At 46.3% G+C, this 15,679-nt stretch overlaps 1 protein-coding gene across 1 annotated transcript; it reads left to right on the top strand.

The window, feature by feature from the left end:
* Positions 1-7,643: 7,643 nt before the first annotated feature.
* Positions 7,644-15,592, top strand: tecrl2a (trans-2,3-enoyl-CoA reductase-like 2a). The gene is made up of 13 exons (XM_067252286.1): positions 7,644-7,782; positions 11,136-11,186; positions 11,285-11,336; positions 11,782-11,826; positions 12,560-12,663; positions 12,772-12,887; positions 13,174-13,279; positions 13,573-13,645; positions 13,743-13,786; positions 13,890-13,947; positions 14,068-14,156; positions 14,369-14,414; positions 14,542-15,592. The coding sequence occupies exons 1-13, from the start codon at positions 7,759-7,761 to the stop codon at positions 14,667-14,669; spliced, it is 936 nt and encodes a 311-aa protein (XP_067108387.1). The 5' UTR covers positions 7,644-7,758; the 3' UTR covers positions 14,670-15,592.
* Positions 15,593-15,679: the final 87 nt, after the last annotated feature.

A 15,679-nucleotide genomic window follows, 5' to 3' on the forward strand; every position in this document is an offset into this window, starting at 1 on the left:
GGAAACAAGGTTCAGCGATGTTGATTACAAAGCACCTTGGCACCATACCATGGCACACGCTCCTGCGTCGGTCGAGCGCCGGCTCCTACGCTGTGTGGAGACGCCACTGCAGCCGCGGTGATCTCGTACCACCATGCTGGTTCTGTTCAAGAGAACCCGCCTCCAGGGGACCTAAGCGAGGCTCTCTTCCTGGTCGGGGATGTGCGGATTGTGCTGACGTGCATAACAAAGGCAAAGAAAGAACTTGATGTTCTTGCCTTCCGCGGCAGCGCTTCCTCTACCTTTAAGCCGCTCTTTGACTGGCTCGTCTGTTCTCCCTCCGTCTGCCGTCCTCTGGGATTGGGGGAGCACACCGAAAAAGTGAGGGACCCCGTTGAACTCCGGCACTGCCATGGTAACGCTCTGCTTTTCCTACGCGTATACGCGTGAACACACGCACACACACACACACACATGAACACACACATGAACACACACACACCGATCCATTTGCGGATCCACACATGCACACACACACACACACATACTCACACACATACACACACATACACACACAGGCAGGCAGGAATAGTGAGGGGGAGGCCAAGTGAGCAGCAGTCCTGCTGGCTATAAACACTGAAAGAGACACTGGCCTAACGATGCATCATAGCCACTGACGACGACACCATTACAGATCCACTCCACCTCCGAGCGGAATATTTCCCAATGGGGTAGTCACCGAGAAGCAGATTTACGGTGGCGACACACAAGCGGTTTTAGCTCAGGCTTCTTGTGCAGCATTTTCTGCTCATTCGAAGCAGGAAATAACCAACCCCTTTGAGGAAGGGGATACAGGAGGGTTTGAGGCTGTTTAGGTTCATCCCAGTTAACTTAGCAGTGGTTTGCCTTCGACTGAATTCGATCGAAAGTGTGGCTTGATCGGTGCGATTCTGGGTCGAACTGCGGTCATTACGCTAACAGCAAGGTTCTGTCTCATACATAATAGAGTGACTGTACCTCTCAGCTCTCAGGGTCGAGTCTGTCTCTCAGGAGGCTCCAGACAGTTCTTTATCACTTATTATCATTATTGACTGGTTGAAGAAAAGGAGAATGTACTGGGTGCAAAGACCATGACCAACTTGTGGAACCGAGATGCAGTTTGTTGGTAAAGAGGAGTAAGTATTCTAAATTAAACTCGCTCTCATTTCATTAAATCGCTGTATGTATGTTGGGACAGTGATCGGGGACAGGGTGCAAACATTTCCTGTGATAAGCAAGACTCAAAATATCTGGCATTTTGAACTTCTTAGTTCAACAGAACAGTCCAGAGAACCTGTTTGTTCAGATCTACGGGGCTTTAATATTCACAACCATTTCCCTTCCTGCCAGATGAGTGTTAAACACACTGACAAGTCGTCAAGCACAGAAGCCCGGTTTGATAAACCCCCAATCCCGCAGAGAAGTGACTGGTCTTTCATCTGTCCACGCAAAAAAAGAAAAAAACAGTAGTGTCCTTGCTTTGAGAAGCTCACTGAATAAACCATGGAAGATTCTATCTGCTTGGATGCTTTTTCTGTCAGCACCAGGGACAGCTGCCTGGTATCAAACCCTCCCCTCCAGCACTGAGCTGCCCCGGGGCGGTTAGACGGGAGAAGCCTTTGGTGCCCCACGCAGGGGAGGCATTGCGCTGACTATAGCGCCCCAGCAATGTGAATCACTTGTATTCGCGAACGTTTCAACCTACAGCAACTAGCAGGGAGGGTAAGCGGTTAGCATGGTAATCCAACTGATCCGAGGAGAGGAAATAATAAATAAAAAAATGCTGGCATTCTTGATAAAATCTAAACTGGGGCAGCACGGTCGGGCGGGATCCCCGAGCGACAGAAACCGACTGAAACAAGCAATCAGAGACGCAACTTTAGTAGCCTACTGCGATATTTCGAAAGCAAGAGTTTTAATTGGGCGATTGAAAATGTGAGTAATGGTGGGTGATGTAATTTGGAGCAAATCTTCCACTTTGAATGGTGGTAGAGAGAGTTCAGCTTCCGTCTTATTTCATAGAAAGTAGGCCTATAATGTGTCGAGGCTCATTCTGTGCACGTCCGGGGAGACCATTTCAAAGCTTAAAGAAAGAAAAAGGATAACGTGAAAAAGAACTTCTGCGATACAAAAGGTTCTCAGAAACTTCTTGACTCTCATCTTACTCTTCGCCGACAGAAGAGTTTTTGACAGTAAATCCACATACGAATCAATCACTCAACTGTCTTAATTGAAAAGAAAGAAAGAAATAGGCCGAAGACAAATAGGCCAGGCCTAGTTGAGAATCAAAAACATGAAATAGGGAGTTCATATTAAAACTGCAGGCTGGGAATAATTGGCAAATGGATTTGAGTTTGGGTCTTGCTCTGCTGCACCTCAATGATTTCAATCCCATTCTGAAGCCTGTCTTCTCTCTGCTGTTCCGGAACAAATTGACCAAATCTAGTAGTCATGGAGCTGCTAAAATCAAGAGTGTAAGTGTATCCATAATAATAATTAAGAAATTAAGGTAAGGCGTTTAGTTTATTGTTAATGAGAAACAGGAGCCATGCTTTATTAATTTAATTACACTCTCTGTCTGTGACGAATTGATGAGATTGCAAGTACTTTCTGTCACAATCCCTTCACGAAAATCCCAGATAGCTTTCGTTTTAGTGTTCATAAAACAACAGTCACCATTAAGACTTCCTAGACATGAAACAAACCCCATCGCCCGATAATTGCATCTCGTTTCTTCCACCTCAACGGAGGACTGCTTCCCTTTCTGTCAACCTGAAGCAGCACTCATATCCCTCAGTCTAATGGAAGTTTGAATTGTGTTTGGGCGCCAAAGGCTGTGTTTATGCGAGTTCCATCTTACTCTATACTTAAAGGATCGCAAGATAAATGGCTGGAGACAGGAAAACTATAATATCCAAGCAGATTTCGATTAGGCCTACAGTTAGATTAGAGTCATGACAGAGATGGAATGGTCAGTAATGATTTGAGAAATCGGGACATCTTACACTGTCTCCCAAGCCTAGGCTGTACTGCATTAAATCCAAGTCCCTTTTGAGCCATTAAAGGCTATGTATAAAACCTTTGTCTCCACTGCTGTGCCTAATTAATAATGGTTCTTTACTACAAATCATTCCGTTGTTAAAGACGGCATCTACCAACTCTGTGAATGCACTTACCTGCACATTGTAAAACCATAATCGATCTATTATTTTTGGACATGGACACACCAGTGCTCACAGAGATGTGCACACTGCAAATCTCTATCTCCCTCTGTTGGACAGGAATAACATTGCAGGAGACAACTGCATCATCTCAACTGACGAAAAAGAATATATTGTCGAGAATGAAAACAGTTTCTAAAAACCACAGATAAAAAAAAAGCATTCCTTCTAAGGAGTTTTATTTTTATTTTATTTTTTACATAAAAATGTACAGGTCTCAAACGATGTCACCTGTAGTGGATTGATTTGTATTCAGAACCTGTGCTGGGTGAGATGGAACAGCCTGAGGCAAAATGCTCTGTAATGGAGGTTCTCTGTAGGGTTCCCTTTGCACACACAAACACACAAGTGAACAAGCTGCACAGTTTACACATGGACACACACACCCACACGGACTGCCTGCTTTCAAGAGGGTCCACACACACTCCTGATCCATGTTGGGGAATGATGAAATGATGTATGGGTATGGATCAGATTCAATCAGTCAAAAGATAAAAATCAATCTCATCTCTGAACTTCTTTGATTTGAGTGAACTCGTACACCCACAATGCACCAGTCCTGCAGCTGCCTCTCCCGTCAGGAAAGACTGCCTGAGGCCACCATCACCCCCCCCCCCCCTCATGACCATCAGAACCCCTACCCCCCTCCATCACAACCCCCCTTCCCCCGGGGCTATCGCAGTACGCCCCTCTTCATCACAACCCCACCCCCCCATAGAGTGCCGATTGCATTTAGTGATAGCCTCCGGTCCCTTCCATCTGCAATTCCCCTCTCAACTCTTCCAAACCTCAGCCAGCCTGCCTTCGGTGGGGAGGAGAGGGAAAAGTAGAGGAGGGTGAGGAGGGCGAGGAGGGTGAGGAGGGCGAGGAGGGTGAGGCGAGGGAGAGGAGAGAGAGAAGAGGGAGCCGAGGGAAGTGATGGTTCATGGTCTCCAACAGTACTGTTGAATCTAGTTACACCTGGATAGTTTTGCAAACTTGCTGTTATGGAGGAAGGTCTAGTTTAAAGACTGGGTGGGAGGGAGGGGAGGAGGCCCCAAGACTGCGTCACGTGACACCTTGGGAGGGTTGAGGATGAAGCCAGCTGATGGGGCAGATGCGACCGGCTGTGTAGGCCTTGCGTAGACAAGTCTGGGGCAGAGGAGGCCTCTCAAAAGTTAGATGGTGACAGGCAGTTTGAACCTCCACTCAACACCTTCTTTGTCTCTATGGAAACCTAGGGATTTCTCTACTCCCCTCTTCCTTCCACCCCCTCCCACCCTCCCCCCTCTCCCATCCCTAACCTTGACATTCAAATTCAAATGATGTTAATTGGTCTAAATGAAGGGCCCTCTAGCTTTCAGCTTTCTACTCATTGGTAATTATCCCAACTGCCTCTTCATTTGATTAGTCATTTGAAACAGCGAGAAAAGCTTGGGTGGAAAAGGCAGCATTTGGACAAGTGGTTTAGCCGTACCAAAGATATATAAATCACAGCAAGATATGTTATTTAAAACATCCAATCGATTATTTTACCTAAATCGGAAGCTTGAGCAAAGCACGCCAATAGTCCTCCAAGTCCTCCAATCCCAGCAGAGGGTGCTGTAATCCCATGTGGTTTCTACCAACCTTGTCTCAGGCCTCCGGGGCAGCGTCAACCTTCACCCACGGTACTGATCACAGATCAGAGTAAACACACATAACCTGTCGTCACAAACAGGGAAGGGGCAGAACGTGAAACTGATCCAAGAGCAAAGGGCACATGCCCAGGCTAGTTATCCTCTTATTGGAGAGTTGATAAGCGACGTGTGACAGGAAAGGCAGGGAGAGAGAGAGAGAGAGAGAGAGAGAGAGAGAGAGAGAGAGAGAGAGAGAGAGAGAGAGAGAGAGAGAGAGAGAGGGGAAGACATGCAGCACAGGGCAAAGGCTGGATTCAAACCCAGGTCACCAAGGTTATGATCTGCACACTCATCGGGTGAGCTACCAGAGCTCCCCTGAGGCCGGACAAGGCCGTCTCCACAACCGTCCGCCCCCTGTCCTTCAGTGCTGCACCCCGGGGGGTCCGGGGCGGGCCAGGGGAGGGCGTGACGGCGACAGGCTGACAGGCTGACAGCCTTGAGTGCTGCCTCTGCCACCACCCTGCTCACACTCATCTCTCTCTTACTTCCACCGGGCTGAGTCTTCAAGAGCATCCGGTCTTCACATCCCTCCACACACAGGTGACCCTGGAGCACACACGCTCACTCTCGCACACAAACACACACACACCTCCACTGAGACAGATGCATTGGGTTGTGTACAAGTCAGCATCCGCCGGGGTTTCTCTCCACTGTGAGAGGTACACACACTGTTCTCATTAGAAGTTCACTGTCCCCAACAGCATGAGGGAGCTAACCAGCTCCGGGGCACCACACACACACACACACACCCGCATGCACATAAGTAAAGGCTCTTTCATGCCCTCACGTGGCCAGTGGGTGGCGTTAGTGCTTAAAATATGGTTCTCAAGAGATAAACAACACAGGTGGAGAAAGAGAGAGAGAGAGAGAGAGAGAGAGAGAGAGAGAGAGAGAGAGAAGGAGAGAGAGCGCAAGAAGGAAAGAGAAGGATTTACGCTAATGAAGGCAAAGCGGCACACACTTTTTTCATCCCGCGTGGCGGAGAAGGAATCGATTGTCATCGACGCGGCCCGCTTTGTCGCGCTCGATAGCAAACCACGTTACTCTCTCTCTGCATGATTTCCCTCATCGCGCTCAGAAAATGGACACTGTCATAAATCGTAGAGCGCAAGTGGCGTGAGCTCCCTGCTACGAATAGCCCCCACCTGTTTGAGTATTCCACATGCTCTGTCGGCCTGCTAACGAGACAGCCCTTGGTGCTAGTTTAGCTGCCCGCTAGCTTAGCTGTCCGCTAGCTTAGCTGCCCGCTAGCTTAGCTGCCCGCTAGCTTAGCTTCCCGCTAGCTAAGCTACCCTCTAGCTTAGCTGCCTGCTAGCTTAGCTGCCTGCTAGCTTAGCTCATGGCCTATCCTCCCCTGGTTGGCCGGTGCCTGGAGAGGTGTATAAAGCACGGGAAAGCATGTGGGGGGGGACTGTGAACACGGCTGTCACCGCCTCCCCCCCTCGCGGCCAGTCCAAACCCCCCCCCCCCCCCAGCCCCTGCTCGCGTTGCACAACACACACACTAGTAAACACGGGGGAAACTAGAGACGGAGGGGAGAGACGGGGGTCTGTGTCTCTGTCACCTGCTGCTCCCTGCTCCCCCGGCTCAGCCCCCCCTCTCACACACACACACATGTGGTAACGTTAGCTTCATGATCCCTGTGCTACAGACAGTGATTGATATGGTTCCAGGACAAGGTAGCCTGCTTCTACAAGTACAAGTTGTACAGAGCCTCAAACACATGTGGACTGTTCTTTGTCTGTGTGCATAAAACCAATAAATTCCACTCAGAAATGCTGTGTCTGTGTCTTATTAGTTAAAGAATAAGTGTGTATGCAGTTCTACACCCAGGCCAGGTCCTCGTCCATAAATGTGCAGTGCTAGACCCTGGCCTTGTCCTCGGCCTGGTACAGATTTGTCTTCTGCTGCAGAGCTGCAGAGAAGTAAAGACCGCTGTTCTACACCGCCCCTCTCTCTCCCTGGGAAGATCCACAGGGATGTTCTGGAAGGAGCCAGATTATTTTAGGTTTCTCCAGTAGGGAATTCACTCTGTCTTTCTGGCTGTGTCGGCTGTCTGTGTCTCTCCCTGTCTTTCTCTCTGTCTTCATCTCCATCTCTGTCTTTCTGTGTGTGCAACAAGCTCTCTGTCTCTCACTCTGTTTATTTGTCTCTGTCCATCTCTCTCTTTTTCTCTCACACTGTGTGTGAGAGAAAAAGAGCCATGCTTTCTCCATATCTATTTATTGATCCATCTTTCTCTCTCCCTCTCCACGATGTTCCTAATACGCCAGACGGTTTCCTGTTTCAGCCAGCCTAGGCCATGCCAAGGGCTTCCCCCGAGCCACCCTGGCAGATTGAGAGGGGGGGGGGGGGGGGGGGGGGGGGGAGAGGGGAGAGGGGGGAGAGAGGGAGGCAGGTGGAAGAGGGGTGGAAGAGGGGTGAGGGTATAGGGTTTCTGAGGAGCTTGTGGTACCCTGCCCATTCCCTTCAGCACATAGGGAAGAGAGAGAAATGGGGAGAGAGAGAGTGAGAGTGAGAGATTGAGAGGGAGAGAGAGAAAGACTGAGAGAGCGAAAGACGGCGATAGAAAGAATGAGGTAGAGGTAAAATGGAGAATGAGAGAGAGAGAATGAGAGCAGGAAAGAGATAGAATGAGAGAGAGAGAAAGAGAGAGAGAGAGAATAAGAAAGGGGGGATGATTGGAGAGGGGGAGAGAGGGGAGAGGGAGAGAGATGTGAGGATAGAGAGGAGGGGGTCATTGCTGAATTGCTGAGATGGTTTCTGGGGCGGCAGGGCTTGCGGTGTGTGTGTGAGAGAGTGCATGTGTGTGAGAGCTTTCTCTCTCATTGAGAACAGAAGAACAGGACAAACAAGCCAAGATGAGCAGAACTACCTTCTTTGAGGTAAGACTTTATGTGCCTATTATGTTATGTATTATGTTGCCTATTTTGGCGTTAAAATCTGAAGTAGGATATAAATCAGTGACAGGATTTTCTTTTTTTTATGCATAGGTTCATAAGGCCAATGTACAGTGACACATTGAAAAAACAAGTCAAAACTTATTACTTTGAGTAATATTGGGTCACATCCTTCCTTTACTGTAATGACATTTAAATTGAATGTGTGTTTGTGATTGTGAGAACTTTCGGAAAAGCTAGTCTTGCAGATACTGGCTAAAGCGAATTCAATATTTTAAAAGTGTTCCTCGATGAGAAAATAGGTGGATTTTCCAAAAAGTCCTCTTGTTTCAGTTTGTTTGAATATAAATCAGTTGTTTGATATGTAGCCGTCAAGACCAACCTATTGCCACGGGAAGTGATTGTTTCAGCATTTAGCTTTTGATTAATAAAAAAACTTTGCATTGGTTATCCTGGAGGACATTTCTCGAATTGTTAAAAACTCTGCATTGGTGCGTTTGTGATGATGGAAGCTCAACTTATTTTAAGATGGGGGAGGGGTACCCAATTATGGCTCTCTGAAATCCAAACCTGAACTACAACTCCTCCCTTTCCTCTCAGAAACGTAACCCCTTTTTTCCCAATTGCTGACTCAAATTCTTCATATTACATCACATCATAATGCTACTGGCCATTTTCCTTATTGCCCGTCTTGTTTTTGCTGTGTGTGAGTACTGGGCAGCACGTGGTTCTATCCGTAGGGCCTAATCGTAAACAAGTTGATGTGTAATTCGGTACAAGAGCAACAGGCCTGCTTTCCGAGGTTGATTTACAGCCAGCATTTTTTCAGTGCAATGGAGCTGGAAGCCAGCTCACATTCCACCCTTGAGCTGAACAGGCTACTATTTGAAACCATCAAATATTAATTTTGGATCATGCAAATGAAGGAATAAACTGAATTGAAACATTCAAGAAAGGGGATTCAGAAAGTAGATTTTTTTTTGTACCTGTTTGTCGGTGCACCATTTGGGGTGCTCAGGCATTTTTCTGAGCAGAGAAACACAAGGTGGTTGCAGCTAACTAGCATGCTAGCGCTCGAGTCTCCTGTCAGAACTGTCAGTCATCACTTTGAGCATCATGCTGGGAAGGTCCTGTCTATCACTCATCATTACTGGTGTATTTACAACAGTGAAGGGAAGGTTCTGACTAAATTAAGAAATCAACTGAGTGCTTTTATCGATTACTCCTCCCGATCGAAAAAAGAGCAGATTTACTGTGTGTTCTAGTTCAGGCCACAGAGGCTGTTAATGCGAGAGCAGACACACCTCAATCATCTATCTGTGTCTGTGGAGGATTCGGTAAACTGGGCATGCAAAAAGCCATTTAGAAAATTGGTCAGTTCATCTTATGGACATGTTGATGAAGACGTAAGCAAACGCATTGGTGCGTTCTTTGTGGATTTTTTCTGGTGAATAAACAACAACTTCAGTTCAAACTTTCACTACTCTCCAAGTCAAACCGCTCCTCGGTATTTCCTCCCTCAGAACAAAAACAAGAAGTTGTAAAATATTTGTTTACATTTGCAAACCCACTTAAGTACCTGGATATGTTATAATGAGTAGGCCTACATGTTTTTTTTTATCATAACTTCAGTAGGTCAGCTCTCTCTCTCTTTCTATCTCTCTTTTTCTCTCTTTCTTTCTCTCTCTCTGCCTCTCCCCTTCCTCCATAACAGCAAATTTACAAAACTGTCTCAGTGTAATTAGATGTGTCAGTATTGTTGCAGACTTCCCTCACCCTCCCTCTCCTTTCACTCTCCTCTCCCTCCTCTCCTCTTTATCCCTCTCCTTCCCCTATCCTCCCTACCCCTCCTTCGTCCTCTCCTCTCCCTCATCTCCTCTCCCTCCTCTTCTCCTTCATCCTCTCCCTCTCCTCTTCTCCCCCTGTCCTCCCTACCCCTCCCTCCTCCTCTCTCTACCTCTCAAAGTGCGTCATCAGCAGGCTTCTGTGGTTCCCTGAGGGAGGGAGGCAGACATCTTGGATAATGAGATTTACAAGGGCACAGTGACACAGGGTACAAACAGCATTACAAGACACAGGTCTGATGACACCCCTGGCGATCTGCTGGCTTTGTAGGACAAACAAAAGCCCCCATAATGCAGCTGGGGTGGGCAGAAAACAAAACACCCAAGATGTCTCTGGTGACACAGCAGTGTCAGGAAAAACAGAAGAGGAAGACAGCTTCCGTCCACTATGGAAACAGACCTCTCCATTTATCTCTTCTCCTTGCTTTTACGCTCTCTCTCTCTCTCTCTCTCTCTCTCTCTCTCTCTCTCTCTCTCTCTCTCTCTCTCTCTCTCTCTCTCTCTCTCCCTCTCCCTCTCCCTCTCCCTCTCTCTCTTTCTCTCTCTTTCTCTCTCTTCAGCTGTGTATTCAGCAGATCTTCAGGTGTCCATTAAGGGGTTATTACACTCTCCAGTAAAGGGCCCATTTAGATAAGACAGCTATGCTGAGCAGAACAGTTCAGAGTGCTTTCAGGGCAAATTGCGTCGGCCAACCACCTAATCCCATCTATGCATGCTGTAGATCACAACTGACACAACCTAATTAAGATTAAAAAGATCAGCGTTGCAACCTGGGGATGGGACTTAATAATATCTATCTTGGAGCAGCCAATGATTCACCCCCCGTACCCACCCAACCTGACTTGAAGGGGTGCAATAACACACACACACAGAAAGGTGGTTCTTTTGAATGGTACGAGTAGAGTTGGTTTACCACAGCTGTGATACTGTACATTAAGATAACATTGATATTGGTGTCTGCAAAGATTCAAGGCACAATCTAATGCTTGAAAATAATGACTAGACAATTTGTTATGAGAAGAAGTACAGGTCATTTTTAAATGAAGTGAATGAAAGTCTAAATGGAATTAGAGTTAAACTGTGGTGGATTTGATGTAGCTGTCAGGTTTGCTTGTTACTTATTTCATGTACTAAACCAGACACAATACAGAGGACTGCTCCATCTATTTATAGGCTGTGTTGAAGCCAGTTTGTCTTCAAGTACACCTTCAAGTCCATGCTCAAGTACATCACGAAGGCGCTCCTCTCAGGATGGAGAGCTGTGCTGCTGCAGTAGCATGTAAAGGGTGAGGCAGACTGCCTATCAGGAGATTTGAAAGCTGACATGCTGATTTATCACTGGAAGAACATTGGAAGGCTCAGTGAACTGGACTCACGAGCCAGTTCCTTCTTTTACCGGAGACTCTGCCCCAAAGGCAGCCTGCAGTCTTCATGATCAGGCTTGTGAGTTCACTAGGAAGCCATCTTGACTCATGGTGGCTTTGTCACCCACAGGTGGAGATACTGGACGCCAAGACAAGGGAGCAACTTTGTTTCCTAGACAAGGTACAGCCTCTGGAGTGAAGATGTCCAGTTATTTACCAATAGATATATCAATAGATCTAGAATTGTTAACATCCCTGATTCTTGAATTTCCATCCCAGGTGGAGCCCCACTCAACAATTGGAGAGATCAAAAGTCTTTTTTCCAAATCATGTAAGAATTCATTCATTACACAGAATGTACCGTGAACATAGAAACTTTATACCAAATGTTTCATGAAATTGATAAAGAAATATCGATTTTTCTAGATGTCTTTGTTGTTGTTTGCATGAGTAAATGCATCCAGTGCAGCCAGGAAGTGAGGCGAGGAGAGGGAGAGGCAAATGAGAGGAGAAGGAGATTGCAGGGGGAGGAGGGGAGAGGAGAGGCAATCACATGTAGAGTCTGATTGAACACAGTCTGACTGGCAGAAGGATATTAGAGTTGAAGAGTACTACATAGTGATTAATTACTATCAGGCCTGAAGCCAGTGTGTGTGTGTGCGTGTGTGTGTGTACGTGTGTGTGTGTACGTGTGTGTGTGTGTGTGTGTGTGTGTGTGTGTGTGTGTGTGTGTGTGTGTGTGTGCGCGTGCGTGGGTGTTTGTGTGTTTTCAACAGATCCTCAATGGTACCCGGCCAGACAAGCCCTTAAACTCGACCCTAGTAAGTCAAACATTTTCTGTATATTCCCTGAGATATCTCCCCTTATCAATGTGTAAACATGTTAGGTACATCTATAAATAGAATGACACAGAGTCGTGGGGTTCACAGAAAGTCCAATAGTAAAAAGTTTACCAGCAAGGAAACAAGTTTGGTTGCGATACAAAGTTGTCTGAGTCTCTAATCATCATGTAAGACCATTTATACCCATTGGTGGAAGTTCCCCTCCCCTGCATTGCAGCTGTCTCGGTGATCGATCCCAGAGTTTTCGCGCGCGTGCGTGTGTCCCTTGCAGTGGAAATTTACAACATTTCTGACCCTTCTAGGCTGACCAACTGGCTTACTTAGTACAGATGAGCTAAGCATGTTTATGGCATTCCTAGCAAGATAAGGGTCAGCCTAGGTCAGCTTTTTTAATGTAAGCCTAGTGTTACCTAGAGTTCATGTTGGAGAGCAAAAGACTGTTGAATAGCCTAATTAAAACAATTAAAAAAATACCAGAATATGGGTCAGTCTCTAAAAATGTCTTTCAATTACTGCTTGTCATCTCCTACAAGACATAGTAAGGAGCAAGGTCACTTTGACCTCCTAGAAATAATTTGAAATTAAAAATGGATGAAAGCATAAGAGGCCTGTCCCTGAAAGAAGGTAAACATATCATTCTAATACTTCATTTCCTAAAACTGCCTTGGAATGCACTGCACAAAAAACACTTTTTGAATATTTCTTTTTTCAGAGGGAAAACCTCTGAGAGATGATGAAATACTACAGAACCTGCCTGTAGGAACCACAGCAATGATGTACTTCAGAGACCTCGGGCCACAGTTAGGTTGGACCATGGTCTGTACACCTGGCCATACACTTCTCCAGTCATGATGAAAATCAACTGAAATTTCAGTTGGAGTGCTCCTTACTCAAAGTCAAACCATGTCCTGTCTCGACTGGCAGGTGTTTCTGGCTGAGTACATGGGGCCTCTGTTTATCTACCTGCTCTTCTATTTCCGTATTCCGTATATCTACACGCACAAATATGCCTTCACCTCCAGCCCCTTCCCTGTCGTCACGTAAGTTCAACAGCTGAATCCCCAACAAATCGCAAAAACATCAGCTGTGATTCAAACAGTTGTTAAACCCCAACTCTCCCTCTCTCTTCCTTTCCATCTTTCACTCTCTCTTTCCTTTTCCATATCTCCTTCTTTCTCTCCCTTTCCATCTCTCCTGCTCTCTCTTCCCATCCCTCCCTCTCTCTCTCTCCCTTTCCATCTCTCCCTCATTCTCTCTCTTTCCCTTTCCATCTCCCTCCCCCCCTCTCTCTCCCTCTCCATCTTACCCTCCCTCCCTGTCTCTCAGACTCGCCTGTGCCTGTCATAGTTGCCACTATGTTAAGAGGTTGATTGAGACTATCTTTGTACATCGTTTCTCTCACGGGACGATGCCACTCAAGACTATAGTCAGAGTAAGTATAAAACACAATACGCGCTGTCTGCACTTTCACGGTGTTGATAGACAGAGCTGTCCAACACTGTTCCCGGAGAGATACCCTCTTGAAGGAACAAGGTGACACAGCCACAGTATTCAACATGACCTTTAATCATCCACAGTTTCACTCAAAACAAGGATTTCTGCTTCTTGAAACAGACCAGGTTGAAGTTCTTCTTCAGCGAAAGAATACAGATTAACGATTTTGGGGGGAGGTTGGCTGGATATGTGCATTGATGCGAAACAAACGGAAACACTGTTTTCTTTCAGAACTGCTTGTATTACTGGGGCTTTGCAGCATGGCTAGCCTACTACATCAACCACCCTCTCTACACGCCCCCCTGTAAGTTTCACACCGCATCACTGCCTTTCACTGGCTCGTTGACAGACTCAAACAGACCAATGGCGTATTTACTACTCTGCTGTGTGTCTCCCTTCAGCCTATGGGGAGACGCAAGTGAACTATGCTCTGGCCATATACGTGGTATGTACCGATGACAGCTCTGTTCATAAACTCATAAACATGTTTTGAACGGGCGTATCTTTGAAGCCCTGGCCGTGTGCTGTTTGTGTTTTGGCGTTGACAGTTGTGCGAAGCTGGGAACTTCTCCATTCATCTGGCCCTCAATAACCTGCGAGGGGAAGGTCGGTTCGCGTCACTAGTTTAGGAGCGTGTACTTTCTTCCTCGATACGTTTGGGTGTTTGGTATCCATGTGTAGTATTTTGTGCTTCATCAGAAGTTGGTTTTGTGTGTTACCTCACAGGACCCAAGTGCAGAAAGTTTCCACATCCGACTAAGAACCCTTTCACCTGGCTGTTCTTCTTCGTCTCCTGTCCCAACTACACCTATGAGGTGACGCACCGTCACAGAAATAAGGATACAACAGTTGGTGTGGTGCCGGTTGTTGTGATTTAAGATGTTTTAAACGGTTTCAACTGTGTGTGTGCTTGTGTGTGTGTTTATTTGTTTGTGTGTGCGAATGTATGCGTATATGTGTGTGTGTGTGTGTGTGTGTGTGGTATGTATGCGTGCCCTCGTGTGGGTGTGTGTGTGTGTGTGTGTAGGTAGGAGCCTGGGTGAGTCTCTCAGTCATGACCCAGTGTCTACCAGGTCAGTCACTCGCTTCCCACCTTCCTGTCACACATGTATGTACTTTAATACATGCCCTTATAAAGCATAAACCATGTCAACCACTTCGACTATCACCTTGCAGTATAACCAATCTCCCTCCCAACAGTGGCCTTGTTCAGCTTCCTGGGTTTCATCCAGATGACCATCTGGGCTAAAGGGAAGCATCACACCTACGCCAAGGAGTTTAAGGACTACCCCAGCCTCCGAAGCGCTATCCTCCCTCTTCTTCTCTGACACAGAGAAGGAGTGAGGGCGACAGGAATGGTCTCCAGTCCTCCTGGAACCGTTCATGTTTAATTGGAGATAGGAATGATCTAGGGCCCAGGATCCGATGGTGGATGAGACACGTTCGTTGTTTACCCCTGAGCCTTTGCGTATTTTGTGGAAGTAAATTGCTAATAGACACAGACATGCTAGCTTTGGCTGGCTGAATGCATAATGGTGGATGGCAACATTAGCTCAATTTGACCTTAAGGTGGATTGACTGGTGGTGACTGTATGTGTCACATTTAGAGTTATCCAGATGGCTCTCTCACCTGCCATCATGGTATGGTAGATACCATAGCCTACTCTACGACTTTGCACAGGTAAACAGTTTCATTGGTCTTGAGGGTGTGGACTCAACCACCAGTGTCTGTGTGTGGATGTGATTTTTAAATGGAGGTTTCATGGGAGTCGTAACATTTTATGTTTTTTGAGTTGATAATACTCAATATATTTGTTGAAATAAAACTTTGTAGTTCTCCTCATAAGAAAATATTAAACGTTACTATGTTCAGGGCTTGATGGCATTGATCTGGTAACTGATGGAGGTAAAGAAGTAATGAATGTTAAATATAGTCCTTCTCTGGGTCCTCGTAACATTTAAAAGGAGTAATTGAGGTCACTCTATGACACATCATTATGACGTACCCATGACCTAGGAAGTCCTTGGAAAGAGTTTGATAGACCGAGTTGTGTGTGGGAGGCTTGTTTGAAAAAGAACGTGGGTGCTAAACTGTTCAGAAAAGATTTGGTATGACAGCATCATTTCACATGATGGTGTTATTTCTCTGTATCAGTCCCTTCTCCACATGTCAGCTATTGCTACTGTGAGTGGGCCTGCTACGGAACAATGTTGTGGGACAGTAATTACACAATAAATGTGTCTAATTCAATTTGTCACAATTAATTAATAAGACACTATTTGCCAATTCTCAGGTGTTTACCTATAACCTTTTGTATTGAAAGTGTATGTATCAGCA

This window comes from Osmerus mordax, chromosome 15, assembly GCF_038355195.1.
Source record: "Osmerus mordax isolate fOsmMor3 chromosome 15, fOsmMor3.pri, whole genome shotgun sequence".
NCBI classification, from domain to species: Eukaryota; Metazoa; Chordata; class Actinopteri; order Osmeriformes; family Osmeridae; genus Osmerus; species Osmerus mordax.

What these genes read in the sequence shown, in the direction of transcription:
- tecrl2a (XM_067252286.1), top strand. Translation starts at nt 7,759, where the DNA reads ATGAGCAGAACTACCTTCTTTGAG. An exon ending in AACTTTGTTTCCTAGACAAG is followed by an intron (nt 11,187 to 11,284) that starts GTACAGCCTCTG and finishes TTTCCATCCCAG; the next exon opens with GTGGAGCCCCACTCAACAAT. An exon ending in CACAGTTAGGTTGGACCATG is followed by an intron (nt 12,664 to 12,771) that starts GTCTGTACACCT and finishes CTCGACTGGCAG; the next exon opens with GTGTTTCTGGCTGAGTACAT.